The sequence below is a fragment of the Salarias fasciatus genome, chromosome 8 (assembly GCF_902148845.1).
Source record: "Salarias fasciatus chromosome 8, fSalaFa1.1, whole genome shotgun sequence".
Classification (NCBI taxonomy): domain Eukaryota; kingdom Metazoa; phylum Chordata; class Actinopteri; order Blenniiformes; family Blenniidae; genus Salarias; species Salarias fasciatus.
This window is the reverse complement of record NC_043752.1, coordinates 6,675,088-6,695,913: the sequence shown is the minus strand read 5'-3', so window position 1 is coordinate 6,695,913 and position 20,826 is coordinate 6,675,088. Positions and strand designations below refer to the sequence as shown.

At 43.2% G+C, this 20,826-nt stretch overlaps 3 protein-coding genes across 3 annotated transcripts; 1 reads left to right on the top strand and 2 right to left on the bottom strand.

Annotated features, from left to right (window-relative positions):
- Positions 1–4,522: 4,522 nt before the first annotated feature.
- mrpl38 (mitochondrial ribosomal protein L38) lies at positions 4,523–8,133 on the bottom strand. Its single transcript, XM_030098069.1, has 9 exons — positions 8,027–8,133; positions 6,938–7,126; positions 6,717–6,848; positions 5,976–6,178; positions 5,810–5,882; positions 5,616–5,661; positions 5,378–5,536; positions 4,773–4,909; positions 4,523–4,705 (listed from the first exon to the last, which is right to left on the bottom strand). Exons 1-9 carry the CDS (start codon positions 8,109–8,111, stop codon positions 4,569–4,571), a joined length of 1,161 nt encoding a protein of 386 aa, XP_029953929.1. The 5' UTR covers positions 8,112–8,133; the 3' UTR covers positions 4,523–4,568.
- A 737-nt stretch (positions 8,134–8,870) lies between these two features.
- trim65 (tripartite motif containing 65) lies at positions 8,871–14,942 on the top strand. Its single transcript, XM_030098489.1, has 8 exons — positions 8,871–8,910; positions 9,287–9,728; positions 9,860–9,955; positions 11,082–11,312; positions 11,411–11,579; positions 11,657–11,746; positions 11,834–12,051; positions 12,796–14,942. Exons 2-8 carry the CDS (start codon positions 9,306–9,308, stop codon positions 13,102–13,104), a joined length of 1,536 nt encoding a protein of 511 aa, XP_029954349.1. The 5' UTR covers positions 8,871–8,910; positions 9,287–9,305; the 3' UTR covers positions 13,105–14,942.
- Positions 14,943–14,949: 7 nt separating this feature from the next.
- On the bottom strand, positions 14,950–19,487 carry wbp2 (WW domain binding protein 2). The gene is made up of 8 exons (XM_030098490.1): positions 19,299–19,487; positions 18,318–18,426; positions 18,045–18,180; positions 17,711–17,803; positions 17,472–17,618; positions 17,227–17,349; positions 16,808–16,884; positions 14,950–16,131 (listed from the first exon to the last, which is right to left on the bottom strand). The coding sequence occupies exons 1-8, from the start codon at positions 19,355–19,357 to the stop codon at positions 16,084–16,086; spliced, it is 792 nt and encodes a 263-aa protein (XP_029954350.1). The 5' UTR covers positions 19,358–19,487; the 3' UTR covers positions 14,950–16,083.
- Between the last annotated feature and the right edge of the window lie 1,339 nt (positions 19,488–20,826).

Sequence of the window (20,826 nt, the reverse complement as noted above, 5' to 3'; positions counted from 1 at the left end):
AACAAACTAACATCGGTGTAACCAGTAGCCACCGTTAGATCCAGCTATGGTAAAGTTAATGTTGAGGCTGATGGTGACCAGTGCTCCTCTTTTTCTTTAAGAAGTCAATCTGAGGAGTCAGCCTGAGGTTTATTGGTTGAAGTCCATTCTTCTGCCTCGTCTGGAGAGATGAGCAGCATCTGTGCCACTTGCATGGTGAGGCTATTTAAACAAGAACCTGCAGTCTGTTCTTTCATGATCTAAACCTGCACAATGGGATCTGTTTGGGCCTTCCTGAGCTGTGTTCTGATTGTCTGGCTGGCTGAAGGTATGCTCCTCATTCCAATTTGCTTGGCTGCTGATAGTTATTCATTGTATTGGATGAGTTGTCCAACAGTCCACAGAAAAGTTTAACACCCAGCCTGCCGTCCACAGGATCCTGGGGGCTGAAAAATGGACTGCAGAGAGGGAAACGAGGCAAGTAAGAATTTCTGGAGTGATTTTCTATCTCTGGATTAATGGTTTTTTTCCTGTTTCAGAACTGTCGACCAATGAAATTTCCATTAAGAAGACAAAACTCTCTCAGCCAATGCAACATGTGTTGGGGCCAAATGCAAAAGAGAGTAAGTACATTCTATACATTCTAGCGAAGAATATGGAGCTGATCTTCCTTTTTCTTAAAAATTGTTTTCAGTAAGTTGTTTTCAGTTTAATGAAACATTTTTTGCACCCCCAGTTCAACAGAAAACAAAGGAAGTGGGCATTCATGGGAAAGTTCACCCTATAAAACTAGAGCAGGCCTACAGCGACCAGCAGAGCGGCGGGCGCAACGAGACGTCCGCCGACCAGCAGAGCGGCGGGCGCAACGAGACGTCCGCCGACCAGCAGAGCGGCAGAATACCTAGCCTGCTGTCCAAAGGATCCCAGAGGCTGGAAAATGAACTGCGGAGAGACAAACGAGGTAGGATAACCAGTCGGTGTTTATGGAGTGATGCTTATTAAGTAGACAAAAATCCTTCAGCCAATGCAACATGTGTTGGAGCCAAATGCCAGAGAGGGTAAGCATACTTTCAGGAAGAATATGGAGTTTATCTTCAGTCTTCTTAAAGGTTGTTTTGAGAAAGTAATGTCATTGGCTTGGTTAAGTTTCAGAACTTCAGTTTACTGAATGAAGATCCCTCCTCACCCTCAGTTCAACAGGAATCGGAGGAAGTGAAAGCTCAAAGAAAAGTTGAAAAAGCAGTACAGGCTGCCGACCACAGCGGGCACAACAACACGGCAGTCGCTGACCAGAGCGGGCGCAACCAGACGGCCGCTACTGCCAACCAGAGATGGGGTTGATTGGATGTAATTACCAATGGTAAGTAGAACTTGAGCTTTAGTTTTAGCTTTTGGTCAGAGTTGTAAAGCTGATCACTTTCTTCACAGGTAACGTGACTCAGGCTGGTGGGGAGGCAGTAAAGTGGAAGAGTCCTTTTCGAGTTATAATCTCACATTAACTCCACTGTCTTGTGACTCCTCTCAGGGGATGTGAGGGTTGAAACAGGTGTCGGAGTACACCTTAACCCACTGGTCTGAATAAAAGGTTCAAGTTCAATTTGTCTTCCTTGATTCTTTACCTGCTACTTGCTTGAATTGTGAACTCAACCAAAACATGCAGATCTTTTCCATCAATATCAACACATTTTGACTCCTTAAAGATTCAATATGCTACATACTGTTGGGTAAATTGCTCGACCAGAATGACCTACTTCTTGATAAAGACTGGAGCTCACTGATCAGGAAGTTTCTGTGAAATTCAATTGGAAAGTCAACCAAGTTCAGGAATGCTGCTGACACTCAACAACTGAGGCCTGAAACATGCACATGTCACTTCCCTGACATTATGATTTTTTTTTTTTTTTTTGAAAAGACATTGTGGGAGAGCAGTCAACTGTGTTCCTAAAATGTGAGCATTTTGGAAATTAAAACGGGTGGCGAATTTATTACCAAATTTCTCATACGGTCTATGTCATCCTGTAACATTGTTGTGCAGCATTGTTTTTGACGCTTTATTTCAAACATGTAAAATCAATGAGTCAAAAGGAGGGATCGGGATCCAAATATGTATAAGTCCTGTCTGAATGTATGAAATGGAGTTGGAAGAAGACGATACTCAATCTTATCCCTTTGCGTCTTTATCATGACCTCACTTAAATATTCTCCCATTTCAGTGTACCAGAAGTCAGCCGTTGATCTTCAGCCACAGTTAAACCCCACTGTCACTCTTGTCCCCCTAGTGTTGATGGCTTTTTTTCCTTTCTCAGTTTCCTAGATGTTTATCATGGCCTCCTCTTCTCTGAAGTAATCAAATTAAAAACCAGAGCACCCGGAAAAAACCTGACACAGATAGCCATGAGTATAACAGTCCACGAGATAACACAGTGACTGTGTCCTCATGCAGAATAAGAAAGCTGGAGTTCACCTCATGAAGTCATGTCCTACATTAAAGGAATAAGCTGAAGATTTTTGACCCACGCCCTATTCCTATCATTGACAAAGTTAGACAAGCTCATAAGTACCTTTTTTGTGTCTCTTGGTCCAGCGGCTGGTTCCCAGCTGTTAGCATTGTAGTTAGCTTAGCTCAATTGCTGGAAGTCAATGGGGAACAGAGCCGGACTGACGAAAGTGGACAAAATACTCCTTCCAGTGGTCCAGGGGACGGCGTATTAGCACGTGAAGTAAATCCGAATGGTTATAAAACATTTTAAAAAACGAGTTTTCTTTTCAATCCGTTAAAATTACGTTTTGATACACACAGATCTACACAAGCATAGTACGCCGCGGAAGGATATACCGGCGCACAGAGGCTGAGTCTATGGCTTCTACTGCTGTGCTCCGATATATCCTTCCACGGAGCACTGTGCATGGCCCCCTGGGCCCCTGTGATACCCTGCCCCCCCCCCCACCGTGGACAAGGGTATCACCATAGCTCTCCCCTCCCATCCCCTCCATCCTCCCACGTCCTGAATCTCCCTCTAACCCACCCGCTTCTTCTTCTTCTTCTCTGTTGTTTAACGGCGGATGGCACCATTTCAACAGGCGCATTACCGGCTCCTATCGCTATAGAGTCGGATCAGAGCACAATCTAAATTCTATTTATTAACCCCGTTAATACAAGGTATGAGATCATTGCATTCTGACTGTTTACAGCACTATTTGTGGAGAACTGATGAATTCCTTCTCTACTTAATTCGACAGCGGAGCACGGAAAATGCCAAAGCTTAAGAGCACCTTCTCAGATGAACTGCAAAAAAACATTTCCAACATACCGAGATGAAAAATAGAATGTAGAAGAGAAGCAGGATGAAGAAAACAAAGATTAAAAGTATATATCTTTTTTGTTTGTTAAGTTAGTATTTTGGTGAGACTCTTATATTCGTCTATCTTATTACAGTTATTAAGAAATATATTGTTGAAGCTGGATTTTCTAACAGAAGAGTTCATATTTATAACATTATTTAATATTTGTAAAGCCTCTAAGAGAGCTATTATTTTGTTACAAGTTTTTGCATCTCATTTTATTTTGTGAAAGAAGGTAGTTTCGCATCATTGAAGCATAATAAAGCATGTTCATCAACCTCCGAGAAGCCTAGAAGCCTATCTGAATTTGTGTCTCGAGCACGCACCCCCCTGTGTATACCCGGCAATTGTCGAGTGGGCAATTAAAGAACAACTAACCCCCAAATCACTTTTTTTTCTGATAAACTGTATAAATGCATGTCTTATATTGGGAAAAGCTAACAGTGCTACAAAACAATGCTAATAGATGAGAGATGCTAATAGCTATATGCTAGTTATTATTCCATCACGGAAACAAACTCAAATTTGACCCCCTAAACATGTACTAAAACTCACCAAATTTGGCACGCACATCCGGTCTGGTGAAAAGTTTTATAAAATGGAAAAATAACCCCATATGCTCTCTAGCGCCACCTAGAAAAACTAAAATTATCGCCATGGCCTGCAGGAATGTCACAGAAAGATCAAACCAACACTCATGTGTTCGTCTCATTGAGGTCTAAAAGGGTGCTGAACTGTCAAAATAAGAGCCTGAAACCCCTTCAGAACAAAAGTCAAAATTTTACGAAGAATAACATTTGAAACAAAACGCCTTGACAATTTTGGGTTAACCAGGATTAATGACAGCATGTACTACCTTTCCAAAATAAAAGCCCAAAATTCCTTCAAAATAAAAGCCCTTTCACAACAGAAAATGAGGTAAAATCATGAAAATCGATGTTTACAGAATAGCAAAAGTCCCAGTGACCAGGACTTCGGTCAACAAGGTACGACGACGTCTCAGCCCCGGGCCGGCAGGGAGGCTCGGTCCCAACCAATGCCGCTTTCGGCTTTAATTTTTTTAACATGTTGTAGCTTCACTTGACAGACATATTTTCTCTTTTTGTGTTTTGCACTTGTATGATGATTTTATGGCTCCATAATACAAACTGTTGCTTTATTCACTCCATGGTTATGCTTTCAAAAATAAACAACGCCTGAACACCACAGAAAAATGATTTATTGTTACCATCAGAACATATATGTAATCAATAGATTCCGTAGGTGTGCTCCTTCCCGTCTCTGTATCGGTCCAGATAGCGGAGGGGCTGTCCCTGAGGGAATTTGACCTGAGGAGGGTGGTACACCGGGGGTCTGATGAACTCGAACACCGGCTCCCTCATGTCTGCAGGAGGCAAACACAATTAAACTGGGATTTGGAACAGGTGATGGTGTGTAGGACGGAGACTCACTGAGAGTGTTGTGGAAGGTCTCGGTGACCGACTCGTCCCACTGGCACTGGAAGAAGGCCAGGCCGGCGGGCGTCATGCTGTCCTGGTGTTTTCTGTAGAAATCCACCGTCTTAAAGGTTCGATCCACCAGGGAGTGACTGAAGAGGAGGAGCAGCAAGTACTCAGTCTCTTTGTAGTTTAAAACACCAATACACAACTTCGTGAATTCAGTTTTGTTTGCTTTGCTATCCGTCCAATATCATCCAATTTTATCTTCAGTGTACCGGTCAAATAGTGGCATCTTAACCTTTATATTTAAACGTAAAAGTGTTTTCTTGTTGTGGCACAGAGTATGCATGATGAAATGTGTATTTTCACAAAAACAGGAAACTGCTGTATACTTTTGTTGGACATAATGTGACAAAACTAACCCAGTAACTCAGATCCAAAGAGCTGAGAGCTAAAACAGAGTTACACTCAGGCTGCGTTTAAACAACAACGTTTTCAAGTGAAACGCAAAACTTCTGCCACATTTTGGTTGTCCATTTACATAACAACTGGAAACTGTAAAAGAAATGTGATGTGGCGCCGTCCATCTCTGCCTGTGTGTTGTATCCGTTCCTCACCATGGCGACGGCCTGCTGTCCTCCTGGAAGTTGATGTGTCCGTCCTGCTTGAAGAGGACGTAGACGTAGCGGTGGAAGCCGGTCCCTTTGGCCGGGAAGGGGGGCAGGTAGTGGCACAGCTCCTCTCCAGCCTGCACCGCCCCACCTGGTATGTTCCCTCTGCGGAGACACACGCAAATCTCTAAACTCCAGTGTCCAACATGATCCAATATGACTGGCCTCTGCTCGATGTACTCACATTAACCAGTGGACGTATTCTGCTTCGTTATCCAGAAGATGCTCATCTAGAGGAGCAGACATTTATTTTAACCAAAAGTTTTTAGATGTTAATTGCTGTGATCAAATCGTGACATGCCTGAATATAAAAGGAGCATTTGAGGAAGGCAGATATTCTCAGATAAAGCTCATGTTAGCACTGATCCTGGCCGTTACCTGGACAGGTGAGCAGGAGGGTCCACAGCGAGCCCTCTTCAGCATCAAACCTGATCTGGGGGACGGACGCTGCCTGGAGACGGAATAAGAAAACCCAAAAATATTCATATATTCAGAAAAACCTGGGAAAGAGTTACGATTTACTTGTCTTGTTCACTCAGCGTACTTCGGTAGGTGTCAGTCGGTTCCCATAATGCACTCCAGCACTGTTGTCCTGGCTGTAGTTGATGTGGAGTGTGACTTGGGGGATGAAATAAGCATTGGGGAAGAGATCTCTGAAGATGCCGTAGTGCTCTGCCAGTCTCTTGACTTGAAGCGGACCACTGGTCTTCTCCCAGGTTTCTTGCACCTGATCCAGAGAAATTTTAACTGTGGGGAAAGAGAGAAGGTGGCATCAGAATGAGACATCGAATTGAGATTAGGACGCCATTCCTTTTCAACCCATTCAACCAATACAGCCCGAAAGCGTTATAGTTCCTCCACCTTCCTTCTGGTCTTTCAATGTTTGACGTGGTGTTTCTTTTACCATTCGAATATGGAAGCGAATGAAACTCAAAAATCAAATCCAAATGTATTAACAGAAAAGCTTCATAATTTTTAGGATGAACCTGCATTTTTTTTACTCAGAAGTGAAATTAATAATCAATCACCCAAACTGCATTTTCATTTTAAACACTGCTTATTCTGTAACTTCATTAAAATGAAAAAGAAAATTACTTTTAAGAGTTAATTTTCAAAACATGTCACAACAATTAGGTAGTAAATTTCAATTTGAAGCGTCGAATTTGAACATTGAAATGCATTATGAGAATTTATTTTTAATTTTAAGGTTGTGGCTGAATTTTTCAGTCATAATGACAATCAATAATCAATCGTTCAAACTACATTTTCGACAAATGGAGCTTACAAGTGCGCAGTCGAGACGCCCTCTCCAGCTCAACATTCTTCTTATTGTCCTTCACCACCTGCCTCCTCTCCTTCAATTCTTTGGTCCTGCAGGGTCGGGAGATAGGCAGCCCGATGTCCACCTGCGTCGCGCCTTCAAACACAACAACTTTCTTTAGATGCAGAGGATTCAACAGCCATAGACCTTCTTTTTTTTTTTTTTAAGAAGGTCTTGATTCTCACCTAGCTCTGGATCAGCTTTCTCCACGTAGCTCTTGTAGGTTCTCCACCACACAATTTGGTTCTTCGCCTTCTCGGCTTCAGTGAAATAATGGTTGTAGCTGCGGTACTTTGTCAGAGATTCCAGGTTTGAGACATCGATGTCCTCGTTGGGCAGTGGGCCTAAAGGAGGGCGACGTCTACAGAGGACAGCTGTAGAAACATTTACCAAAGAATATTAGAAATGCGGTAAAACATCACAATCTTTTATAATCATATCCAGACACTTTGATACCATAATTACTTCACATTTCAGTCCTAATATACACAATTCACAAACCAGTTCATCTTTGATGCTGTCAAGTATTTTTCAGATGCCGTTCCTGATATTTTATATTGGCTCAATCAAACTGGTACAAACTAGAGATCACTGTGACTTTTGCGTAAACAAACCCAAGTCAGTTCAAGCTGAAGGCTGAATCAAAAATTGAAGAAATTCCAATGAGACACATGTTGACAGTCTCAACACTAAATCTTTCAATCTTTCCGTTTGTGTCAAAACTGAAGAGAAAAGCAAATTAGATGTATTTAAACACCCTGAGAAACACACTGAGTTCTATACAGTTATTTATGTATATTTAGGAATTTAAGAGGGGTGGGGGGCGTATTCCAGATATTGATTGATGTTTACAGTAGCCAAAAAATGTTGGAACGTTCACTATGTAAAGTTCTTTTGAGTGATTTGCGCTCTGGATCCATTGTTTGCGCAAACAACGGATCTATTATTCTGCAGATATATCGCATTTTATCACAATATATCGAGCTCGCAGAATGCGAGCTTGCGCAATCTATCATGCTTGTACAGTTTGTGGATATTACATAAAATGAATAACTGTAACCCTAACTGTAATCCCTAATAATAATTCATAATTTATGCATTGCAATCGGTAGATCGTGCTGTAAATCACGACAATAATGTCAACACACTGGAGTTTGACTTTCATAGAGGAGAGCGGCGTGCTACGCGCTAGACACAACAAACTACAATAAAAACAATCGAGACAGATTTACCAAAAGTGAGCATAACCCAGTGTTTACTATGGCTAAAATTACCTGTTGTAGCCACCGTTCTCACATTATTGACCCCTAAATCATTCCCAGTCCGTAGAGCAGCGGCGCACACCTTGCGCAGCGCCATGTTGGAATGACGCAGTACGGTGGCTGACAGGAGCCAAATCGCGAAGTGACCGCAGAATGTAAAATTCACATTCTGAAGAGTAGTTATTCTTTTATAAAGTTTACATGACCGAAGAGAGAAAAAAACAATCACGATGACTCCATGAAGACACACAATTATATATATTTTTTAATCTATGTGTAGCAAAACTGTAAAAAAAAAAATTCCCTCTGGGAATGTGTTTCTATTCTCCTCCATTCTGTTCATGATGGGAATGATTCGTCCCGAACTGTAACTGTAAAGTTCTACATGATTTAGAAAACAATGTGATATTTAGGTAAGAAATCATTTAATTTCGGAGAACAAATGACCATAGTGAAGATTTTAGGCAGTTGTAATTTAAAAACAAATCAAAAATGCCTAATTTGAAAAATGTCGTAGTTACTGATTCGCTTTAATAATTTGTACAAAAGTGTCAGAATTCTGACTTTTTTTTTTTTGTCCTCATCAGTCCTCCATTCATGAAAATGACAGGCACCATAGCACCTGAAGTCACAGTCACTTTTATAAAGAAACAAATTAAAAACAACAGAACGAAACAAACAAAAAATCCCGATTATGGCCAATTAATGGCGCTTTTCTTAAAGAAAAGACCTAAAAGAAAACCAAGAGAAAATATGTATTGTGTAAAACAGGTGCTTTGGGGTTTTATGCGACCCAGCTCCTTTGTGTCCGGGAGTGACGCTGTGCGTCATGACACTGTGCGTCGGACGTCATCGCGCTCCTTCTGATGCTGAGCTGCTGTGTGTCTGTGAAAGAGGTAAAGAACAGCATTTCATTGTGTTTTCTCGTTGAATTGTGTTGTCGTGTGTTTTGTGTTGCAGCGGAATCTTAACGCTTCTTAAACGGGTTTTTGGTGAATGTTTGTTTCCACCAGTCGCGGCTCAGGTGGAAAGGTTTGAATGTAGGCTATGAGGCTAGCTAACGTTAGCTTCTTCCTCCACCTGGCTGAGTTGATGTGAGATGCTGATGATACCAGTCAAACTCAAGTTAATGTCATAACAATGCATTTAAAAGAGCAATGAGCCAAATTAAGTAGCATTGTTGTTAAATAAATGTTTACATTCCTGTCAGTCATCTTCACAGAGACCTGTAAATCTTGAGGTTCATCACAATATAATCCCTTGTTTCCACAGAGGCTTCCAGACTGCAAAGATGGAGAATCCCAACCTGACATGCATCATATGCTTTGACCAGTTCAAATACCCCGTCACCATCCCCTGTGGCCATACCTTCTGCAAAAACTGCATCATCACGCTTTGGGACACAAAGAGCAAGTCAAATATTGGTCCACATTGTCCCATCTGCAACGAGAAGTTCACCACCCGGCCTGTCCTCAAGAGGAATGTGTCCCTGTCTGTCCTGACTGAGGCCGCCAACAGCACCGGGCCGTCCTACAGGGAGCCGCTGATGAGGGGGAGTGAGGGCCCCCGGGCCATGGTGCTGTGCGATCGCCACAAGAAGCCCCTGGTTTATTACTGCAAACAGGACAAGATGTCGGTGTGCTGTGAGTGCGGCATCTCCGACTGTGGGAACCACGACAAGGTCTTGCTGGAGGCAGAGAGGGAACATCAAGAGGTATGTCAGCACAATTCCCACTGCAGCCTCTCTGGGTGGATTTTCAGGCCAGTTCTGTAACACTGTCCCCTTTAACTCGTGCATCAGATTATAGGTGAATTCTGACTCAGTTTCATGTGTCGTCTTTGCAGCTGATGTTGGAGCGGAAGAATAAAGAGGTGGGAAAACTTCTTGAGGAGACACAGAAAAATCTAATCGACCTGGCAGAGAATATCAAGCAAGCAAAGGTAACACGAACTTGGGATGCTACAATTATACCTTCTGTGATCTAACTTGGGCATAAACCAGGGTTTCTCAAGATGTTGGAGGATGAGCTCAACCTCAGGCATAAAATTGTAGTTAGAGGCTTTTAATAATAAAATCTGGCTCGTCTTTGTGTTCTCTCTGTAACTATTGTTACCCTTCTGGGTTTGCTCAAAAACTTATTTTAACACGCCCTTTTATTTTAAGCATAAAAAATTGTCTGTTTTAACTCTCCATTAATCTCAGTTCATCATCAGTGACATAAACAGTGTCACAATGTTTTCACAGCAGCTGAAAGTTTCAGATATACAGCTCTGCTATTTTTCTTCAGTGCATAAAAAGTCACGCTGTCCTTGTGAATGAAATACAGTTTCATGTTTCATGTATATTCAGATAGAGACCAGGCTTACTGTTACATATCTAGTTTGTAATATTGTAATCAACCTGAATGCTACAACTTGAGTAAGCAACATTATTGTAAATAAGGAAACCTGAGTGCAGATTCCCAGTATAAATTCATCGTAAGATTTCAGGTTTAAACAAAGTGAATACCAGTTCCTCTACTCTTGTACAAATCATCTTCATTGGCTGTGAACACCATGATAATTGTTAATAGCTCTCTGTTGAGCAGGTGTTTCAGGCTCTGTGAAAGAGGATCCACTAACAATTTAGATATAAGCAAAGCATCGTGAGGTCAAGAAGATGCATAGAAAAATCTCAGTTTTGGGGGATCATACATTAATCAAGATAGGTTTTTTTTGCTCATTGAAATGTCTGACTGTAACACACCATAATGAAATTTTGACAGTAAAACAGAATCGGCTGATTTCATTTCAGAAAAGTTTTGCATGTGTGGTTTCACTGAAGAAACAACCAGTGTTGACAACTTGTGGCCTGACGTGCTAACTACATCATTGTCATTGCTCCTACCGTTTCTGTGTTAATGGACATTGTTTTTAAAATGTTTCTGTGTAAATGCAAAACCTTTCTGAGACAAAAACACAAAAACGATGTGATTCAGTTCTGTATGAGAAGAGCTCAAAGCCGAGTCAGTTCTGCATGTTGAAACCATGAATCTGCGTCATACTGAGAGACTGCCGTCATTAACAGCTGACTCTGGAGCAGACCTCTACCTGGGTGAACGCCAAATTCTCCAGCCTGTTGAAGGTCCTGGCTGAGAAGCAGGAAGCCACGGAGCTCTTCATCGATGTGCAGAAAGAGGGCGCCGTCACAGAGGCGGAGGCACGGCTGGCCCAGCTGGAAGAGCGGTGTCAAGTCCTCCAAGAGAGCCAAGGCCGGATCGCAGCGCTGCACAGCCTCCCGGACACGGAGCTCATCAGGGTTTGTACCCTCTTGGTTTCTGGAGCATTCAGAACTTCAATCATTGAAATGAAAACCAGTTTAAAAGACTGTAATTGTCACCACTCGTTGCGTTCCAGGAATCGATGCATGTAGAAGTTCCACGCTTCAACGAAATCCCCACAGATGTCACGCCGAACCTCCAGGATCGGTTGAACGGTATCACAGAGGTCCTGTCTCGAGTTTCCAAGCTGGTGTCGGAGGACCTGGAGAAAGCCGTGAGCACCGCCGTGGGTCAGGACAAAGACGGTAACCAAAACCGCTGCAACGCCGCTAATTCTGCTGCTTCACTCTGAATTCTCACGCCTGCGGTTGGTCGTTTCCAGGTTCTCCTCAAGATAGGAGGCCGATACTCGCCGTGGTTCCCAGTCCTGCTGCTCCGTGTCACCCGGGTGGGAAGGAGGGCCTCAGCGCTTGTGAGTCCATCAAGACATTTTTATCATTTGAAATCCGGCCTGTGTTGAAGCTTTTTTCAAACCCACCTGTTATTCCGCTCCTCACAGACCGATGCTCCCTGACCTTTGACCCTCGCACCGCCAACGGGCACCTGTTCCTGTCCATGGAGAACCGAAGGGCGGAGCACCTGACCTCCGGGCCCCGACCCGTCCCGGCCCACGAGGCCCGCTTCGATCACACCTGGCAGGTGCTCTGCTTCCAGGGCTTCAAACACGGGCAGCACTACTGGGAGCTGGAGGTGTCCAAGCCCTGGGCCTACCTCGGGGTAAATCCACACACTCTCCTTGTTCTGCGGATGTTATTATTGATATCAGCAGGATGCAAACGCTTAATAAATAAATATCTGTGTAGTCCCACTATTAATGTTTATGGTGCATTGTTCTCTGCATGTGACGAATAACAAATTCAGGAAATTGTTGAAATTGCAGGATACTAGTTCACGTTTGCAGTTTTCACTTGAACAGAGCAGCATCCAGCGCGCTCAGCTGCTCTCTGCTTCTGACAGAAAAGCTCCAGTACAGATATGAAGTGTAATGTTGACCTCGTTCACCTTCTTAGTTCTGCCGGTTGCCGCTCAAAGTAATCTCTTGAGTAAATGGGAGTCTATGTACTTCAGAGATATCTGGTGTTTAACCTGTGTGAAGTGGACAAACTGACATTTTGAGCTAGAGATGGTGTCAGAGGAAGAGTCAGCGTATTAACCAGAGTTGTTCCGGGTTATTCAGATAATCCAAAAGCCCGACTCCGTGTTGATGTTGGAGACAAATAAAGCACAAGAATCTGAGCCTCTTCTTCAAAAGTTGTTGAGGTGTTTTGCTGTGCACCAAAGTAACAGGATATTATCGTTTCCAGCTCCTGCGTCACCAAGCAGGCTGTAATTACAGAGTGGGGAGGTAATGCTGTGTGGTCCTGTAATGACAGAGTCACGCTAAAACTCCTCAAATAAACACAGGGTGAAACGTTCCGTCGGTCCAGCACATCCAGAACTGAACGCTCGATCTCCTCCCAGGTGACCTACGAGACCATCCCCAGGAAAGAGAAGGGCAAGAGATGCATGGTGGGCATGAACGAGCTGTCCTGGAGCCTTCAGCTGGACGAGCACCAGCTCAGCGCGTGGCACAACGGGCGGTGCGAGAGGCTGGTCGGACACTCCCAGCACAGCCGCATCGGCATGCTGCTGGACTACGAGGCGGGGACGCTCACGTACTACGGCGACGGGCAGACCCGGCTGCACGCCTTCCACTGTGCCTTCACCCAGGAGCTGTTCCCCGCCTGCTGGATAGGAGAGGGCGTCAGCATCACGCTCTGCTCCACATGAAGAGCACCCAGGTACACAAGGGAGCACTACCAACTCTGTACAAGATCCACCCTGACCACTCCCAAGGGTTTTTTTTTTTTATTTTAAAATGACTTTTTACCCACGTAACTGACGGACTTCCATTCTTTGGCTTAACTTACAATTTACACTGCAGATCAGAGTCCCCAGTTTGGAAACTTGGAACACACTCTACTCTGTAAACACATTACAGATCCACTATCCTTCGTTTAAGTACGGGTTTATTTTTGGAGAGATGTTCACTGTCTAGTTGGAGGAGACTGATCTCACTGAAGAATCAGTCCAAAAATTTAGTTTTACTTTATTTTGAATCTTCTACTGTGAGAAAATAAGCACTTACTGTCAGTTGCGTTTACAAGTAGACGAGTCACCAACTCATGAAAATCTACACACACGCTGGTTTAGGTTTCGTTAGTCCTGGATGGACACACACTTCTCATGAAATCCAGCACACACTGGTGTGTAGAGGAACTTCTTCTACACCAAAAATCATAGACAGTTTATCAAACAACAGCTTAAACAAGTCGTCCTGTGCTTTTCTTAATTTAATTAACTTAAAGTACCTTTCTTGTTAAAAACAGCCTAAGTATCAAATAAAGTGGTCTACCACTTGTTGAAAGCATCATGAAGAAACCTCTGCAAATGAAAATTTAGTCTATCCACATCTAGTAATCTACTTTTAGTCCTCTGAGACATTGAGGCTGGTGTCAAATTACTCAAATTTTTCAAGCTGTGAATGAATAAAATGCTACTGTAGTGCATACAGTGAGGAAAGCATTGAAATGAGTTTAGTGTTCACTTTAAAAGGGAAACGATGGTGCTGCCACCTTGTGTTGTACATGTGTAGAAATATGCTTACATGAAGGAAAGAGAGCCACAGTGGGAGGTTTTCCAGAGTGCAATTATTCTAATTAGCTGCTAGTTGTTTTGGAAATGTGCTGTATTCATCCACACAAAAGATCTTAAAAAAAAAAAAAGTTTTTACATTCTGCTTCATTTAATCTTGGTTTTAATTGAAATTTGCAGTTGTCAGTTTTGTACTAGTGTGTGAGTACAGTATCTTTCCAAAGGTTGGAGCATCATGGGAAAATTGGAAAATCTACCATATTTCTTAGTCTTTAAACTGGGATCCGAGCTTATGTTGGATTACGATCTACACTGACTGCGTGGTTCTTCTTATCGCTCTAAAAACGGATGAAACTTCACTTGTGCTGCACTTGACACTGTAAACAAGTGAGAAGACGAAGCAATAAACCCTGAAGAGACGGTTTGAACTTCTACTCTCCAGCATGCCTGAACCTTCACCTGTGTAGAAACGGTGGACTAACAGGATGGGAAATACAATCCTGACCGCTACACCGGCACACGTGATGCAGATGGAGCTATTGTTGACTGTATGAAACATTACTACTGAGAGTACAGCACTGAAACTGGATTCCTTTTTTTTTTTTTTTTTTTTTTTTTTTCTTGGAGTTGGGATCTGAGCATGAATGCACAAACCGCACTGGCCCCGAACCCTTTACCTTTACCTTGGGTTGTCAGATTACGAGTATTCATGATGTAAAGCACTAGATTCTGGGATGCCGAGGTACTGGACATGTTGGGAAACCTTTGTGGATTTACAAAAGCTGTCGAACTCTGACAGATGGGAAAATCTTTCTCTGGAAGACGTCAAGTCTGCTCATACACTATGGTCTTGTTTTAATATTAACATTTACTCATTGTACAAAAAAAAAACAATAAAAAATACACACTCCTGTTCCACATCAATCAAGAGCAGTTTAATAAAATCCAATGCGCACATGCATTAGTGGAAATCATGCTTTGTTTTTCGTACTTGAACCGTTACACATGAGATATTTCAATAAATTAGTGGAATAAATACAGAACTTTTAATTTCATCGAACACACAGTCATGACAGAGCAAACGGGGGCCCGATGCATAGCGTTTTGCTTCAAAGTGCAAAGAATCAGCCACGGATGTGCCACAGATACAGTTTACAGATTAGTGACCACAGAGGAAGGAAGAGTAGAAGCTCGGCCGCAGAGCGCTCGCATCAGATCGACAGACGGACCTCCGACAGTTAAGCTAACGACCACGAGAAAAGATGCATCAAAGTGAGAAATCCCATCATGGTGAGGGGCTGGATGGACGACAGGGATCAGTGTTCCGTTTTATCAAATGACGGGAAGTGACATCATTGGGCGACTGCTCCGCTCTTGCCCATTATTAAAGATAATCCCCCCCCTCCCTCCCTCCCTCCGGAGCTCTGGCAGCCCTCCTTCTATCTGCTCTAATCCAGGATCAGGGATTCACTGCGGGGGCTCTACGCCGCTCTAATCCCTCTCCGGTAAAACGTGTCACGGCAGAACCGGACTCATAACGGCCACCCCCCCCCCCGGCCACCCCCCAAAACCCTCATTACAAAAGCTATTTATCACATCGGTTAGTGTTTTTGAGAAAATACTTTTAGAAGTCTACATATTAAAAGCCTGTACACACAAATCATAGAAAAATAAAAGACTGCATCCAGCTGGCCTCTGGTCGGGTGAGCGAAGCGAGGAACACCGTTACGTCGTAGAAAATTAAAATTGATCTTTGCAGCACTGCAATCTGAAGTTTCTCGGGACACTTGAAGGCAGATAAACCTAAAATCCTGACTGCATTGACCTGATCTATCTCGCCTCGCAAAAGCTGCTGTCAAATCATCTTCTTCGCTGCTTTCCATAAAGTAAAGATGCCTCCGCACAGAATGAAGTTGATTCCCACTATTAAAACAATGGAAAAAAAAGCTAAGTGCCTACAGGCGGAGGCAGGAGAGCCGTGGAACGAGAGGAGGTGTGAGACTAAAAGGGAATGAACCGTGAGGAGGCTCGGCGATCTCGACATCCTCCCCGTGTTCAGTTAACGGAATGAAAAACAAGATGGTCGGGTAGGAAGGAGGGCGAGATCGAGCAGTTCTACTGGTTCTTCTTGTCCTCTGGAGGAGAGTAGGGAGGAGGCTTGTCCTGGAAGAGGAGGGAAAGTTTGTTTTGAAACAACAACAAAAGCACTGAAGTTTAACCTTGTGTTCGAGAATAAAGTCAAACAGCTCGAGGTTGGGTGGACAACTGGACACGTCTAATAGTTCACATCTTCATTACACGCGGCCGTTAAACATTCACAGTGTAACTGAACCCTGTCATTATCCTGCAATGTCCTTCAATAAGTTTGAGAATTCATTTCTTCTCTATGACTGCATATAGTCCTGACACTGGGGTGGCAAAGCAGCCCTTCATCATGATGCTGCCTCCACCGTACTCCAAATGGTGAGGTGTGTTAAGGCCTTTACAGAATGCGAGTTTAGTTATCTGACATATCTATTAGCTGCAGCACTGTGTCACATGGACACAGCAGCAAGTTTGATTGCACAATGTCAACCTCCACCGTAATAGAGGTGGAAACGGCTCAAATGTGCATCAATAAGCAATACTAGCATCATCCAGATATATTCTGGTGATGACGCCAATCAGGATCCGAGCGGTTGTTCAGGATCGTATCTGTGCAAGGAAAAAAGCTCGCTGTGGAAGTAGAGGGAGAATTTGGACATAGTTCAGCATTTTACCCCAAAACTGGGTGTACTGCCAGTGACAAGTGTTGTGTTTAATTTAATTTAGAGAAAGACATGCCGGGCAGCTGGCTCACCTGTGGCAGGTACACATGTGTGGGAGGCAGCGTGGCACAGCTGGCACTCGCTGCTGCCTCAGCTGCTTTGGCCTCCGCTGGGAGGGAGGGAGAGAGAGAGGAGAGCATTAATTAAACAAGACTTTTTAGGTAAACGGTGAGATATACGAGACTGGCGGCTCTGATCAAGCCTCAGGAGAGGAGAGATGTGACAGAGATGGATAACAGATGGACTTTTAATGCAGTGGAACAAAGGCAGCAGAGGGAATGTCTTTGACAACTGTTGGTTCTGTCAGACTGCCACGGCAATGTGGCACAAATCAATTCATATTCAATTACAATTCACATGAAAAGAAAATCAGAACAGAACTGTTTTCGCAATGGAAAGCATTCTCCGCTTCCAAATGCAAGAAATAAGCATCATATCTTCTGACACCCACCTGCTGCAGAGGAGGGGAGGTCTGGGTCATGAGGGGGCTGCTGACCCAGAGGAGCAGAGTAAGGAGGAGGGGGTATGTAGGCCGCTGACGCATCAAATGCTGGAGGATTGGGGTAGAACCCGCCTGGGTGACAGGACCAAAGAGTTTAGGCCTCGCTTATACATTTCAAGTGAAAATGCGTCTTTTTTTGTGTGTGTGTGTTCACACCACAACGTTTTGAAATCGATGTCCTTTTAAAATCCTACCTGCAGGAGGAGGGTTGGGGTAAGAGTAGCCAGGCGGGGGTCCTGTGGGGTACATTCCGTTGGCGGGGGGAGGAGGGTAAGCATAGGCCCCGTTTGCCATGTAGGGGCATCCACCGAAGCCAGGAGTCACAGGCTGGCCCCTGGAGGCTGAAATCAGAACAGTCATTGATGTTCAAATCGATCGAGGCCTCATTATAAGACAAATACCACGTTTGTTAGCTGCTTCCTTATTTTCCTACCTTGAGCAGCAACCTGCAGCATGTACTGGCCAAACTCTATGGCGCCTCCTGCAGCAAAGACCAGCTTGAACGTAGCACTGCCCTCCCAGCCACCTGGAAGACGGGGAGCACAAGCAAGAGACCACGTTTTAGTCATAGCAGTAATGAAAGCCTATGGCGGTGAGAGATTCTCCTTTTTGGTATTATGGTAATTTAGCTAAATTTGATTTGCCATAGAAATTTTAATTGTAAAGCACATAGTTTCTTAACAGCACAAAAAACTTCTCTCAGAAACTCCCTTAATTAATTTTGGGATTATATTATGCACGCTGATTTGTGCACACGGTCTGCCTACCTCCGGGCTCTGCAGTGACGGTGCCCTTGATGTAATTGGCTCCCAAAACAGGTTGTTTGACCTCGCATCCCTTCATCAAATAGAAAGGCATCATGAAGGACTGGAGCGCATCTCGGCCTTTAGCCAGGAAGATCACCTGGGAAGAAAACAACAGTGACCACTCAAGATTAAACTGGGCTGTATGTGGCGTCTGGACTAAAGTGAGTTCGACACCCCTGATGTAGTACAGAAATGTTGTTTTTCCAGACTTCACTTCTGGGTTTTGCCCCTCACCCTGTATGGAGTTAGGTAGATGCTGCCCTTCTTGCTCTTTCTGAAAGCTTCAGGCAGGCTGTCGGCGTCGCAGAAAACCAGCTCCACATTATCATAATCCATTAACACACTGGTGAGAGACACGGAAACACAAAACACTGTTACAACAATCCAACAAACGGGGATTATGTTTGATCAATGAATCGACTCGGGCTCCACTTCAGTAACCTTTGAGTCTCACGGCTTAAAAATGAGATCACTGTGTTATTGTGCAACTGTTACTAACTACAGCTCATCAGTTGCTTTAAAGTAAAACCATTAGGCTTGCAGGTCATCCAGTGACAAAGCGGACTACTGGTTTTGGGGTAGCTGTAATGGGTTTATCTTTAGGCTGTTCTGGAAGAGTCTGTGATGTTTACACACACACAGTGGCAACTCTGTTGATGTGACAAAGGTTAGTACCACGTTTACAAAAAAAAAAAGCCATTACTGGAGTTGATCACATTTGCCAAATAAAGAAATTTGGCGTGGAAAGCCTGCAGCGGTGATATAACAGGTTGAAGGCCCAGACCCGGTTCTGCAGGGGGAGACGCCATACTCCACCATGAAACACGGCGCTTCAATACATCACCGCAGCTCTCATTTCAAAGCACTTTATAGTTTATTCAGTGCCGTCCAGCAATTACTAGAATGAAGCTTGTCAGTTCGGCTAACATATCACTTATCGTAGAGCACTTAATTCAGTTAAAATATAATCTTAAATAATTAAAATCCAGCCGCCCCAACAGTTTTAACATGACAGATGCTAAAAGTTAAGAATTAGAGCTCAGTGAGGTGGGTGCAAAACAGCCGTGTTAATGTTGGAACGTTGTTAAAAATGCGGGATTTCAAGTAACTTCGTGACTAACAAGAAATTGAATTAATAGTTAAAGTTAACGGTGGTTAACGGTGAAGCGCCTCGAGCTAAGCCCGTTAAACGTCGCGCGGTGACGCGGTCGTTACCTCTCACTGTTGTTGATGATCACTCCGCCGGACTCCGACTGGTTCTGGTTCAGAGTCATGTCGACGGTTTTTCCTCCGGGAACGAACACGGATCAGCGGGATCTGCGGGCCCCCGGCCAGGCTCGGTCAACGGCGTCTGTGCTGCTGACAGCGGCTGTTGTGATGGACTGGACTGCACCTGCTCTTCCGCCCCACGCAGCGAGGCACGTCCGCGGATGACGTCAGACGCACGTAAATTCTGGAAAATGCCTCACAATACACAAACACATATATTTATGTTGCTTTATGTTTACATCCAACTGTTAAACACACATTTAAAGTATGCATCATGTTTTTTCTGCGTGTGTGTTGCTGCATTTTCAGTATTATACTAATATTACTATTAAATTACAATTTCCAGAACAATGTTCTTGATAATTACGTTATTTCCTTAGCTTTTTGAAATACAGCCTAAAACCATTTAAGCTGAGATTACCACATTAAAGTTTTTATTTGTTCCTAATGCTCTTATTTCAGATGGATTGTGTTGTGATTTTGTGTTATACCATGCTGTGTTGTCTTGTGTTTTGTTTTGTATTATATTATGTCAGGTTGTGTTCATTTGTGTTAAGTTATGTCATGCCATGTTGTTTTGTGTTATTTTTGTGTTCTAGCATGTTATTTCATGTTGTTTTGTGTTATAACATGTCATTTCATGTTGTTTTGTGGTATGTTTTGTTATGGTATGTTGTGTTGTGTTATGCTCTTTCATGTCATGTTGTCTCAAGTATCACACTCGATAGTCAGCAATGAATAAAACAGGAATGATAAAGATAATCTGTTCTTTATTATCTGTCTGGCTATAATACGTCTTTCCAATGTTAAGAAAAATATTAAATTCTATTTAACATTTTACCCACAATTACTAAACATAATGCATATCTGTATTTATAAATATATCTTTGCGTGGCTTACTATGTGTACTTACTTAAATCCTAACTTAATCCCTGTATTTTTTTTTAGCAAAAATAATCTTATCCTTTTAACGGATAGAGAAGCGTCTCTCAACAAGCTGCAGGTTATTGAAGAGAACAGTAGGTCCAATGGTGTTGTAAAACAAACTAGTCATGATACAAACTGCATTTTTTGTTCTACAGTTTGTTTTCTACATATACAGTAATCCAGGCCTTTAACAGGAACTGATTTCTCAGAATGACTCAATGACAGGAGATCTAACAGGTTGCAGAAACACCCTCTTACTTGTGAAAGATGAGTGGGAAGCCGTTCAGCCTGAGGTATTGCAATCGAGAGTCAAATCAATGTGAAGTTATGATCACTTCTTAGCATTGACATCCATCCTCTATTCAGCTGGTTCTTCAGTTCCAATCAAACTGACCTCTGTTCTGATCAGTTTAGCTAATGGTGATAGAGACACATTGTTCAGGTAAGGCAAACAGGGGGCTCTGTTTAATCAATAAATACATCAATGAAATATTCATTCATTCATTCATTCATCGAGTTGCTTACCAATAACCCATGCGGTTTGAAT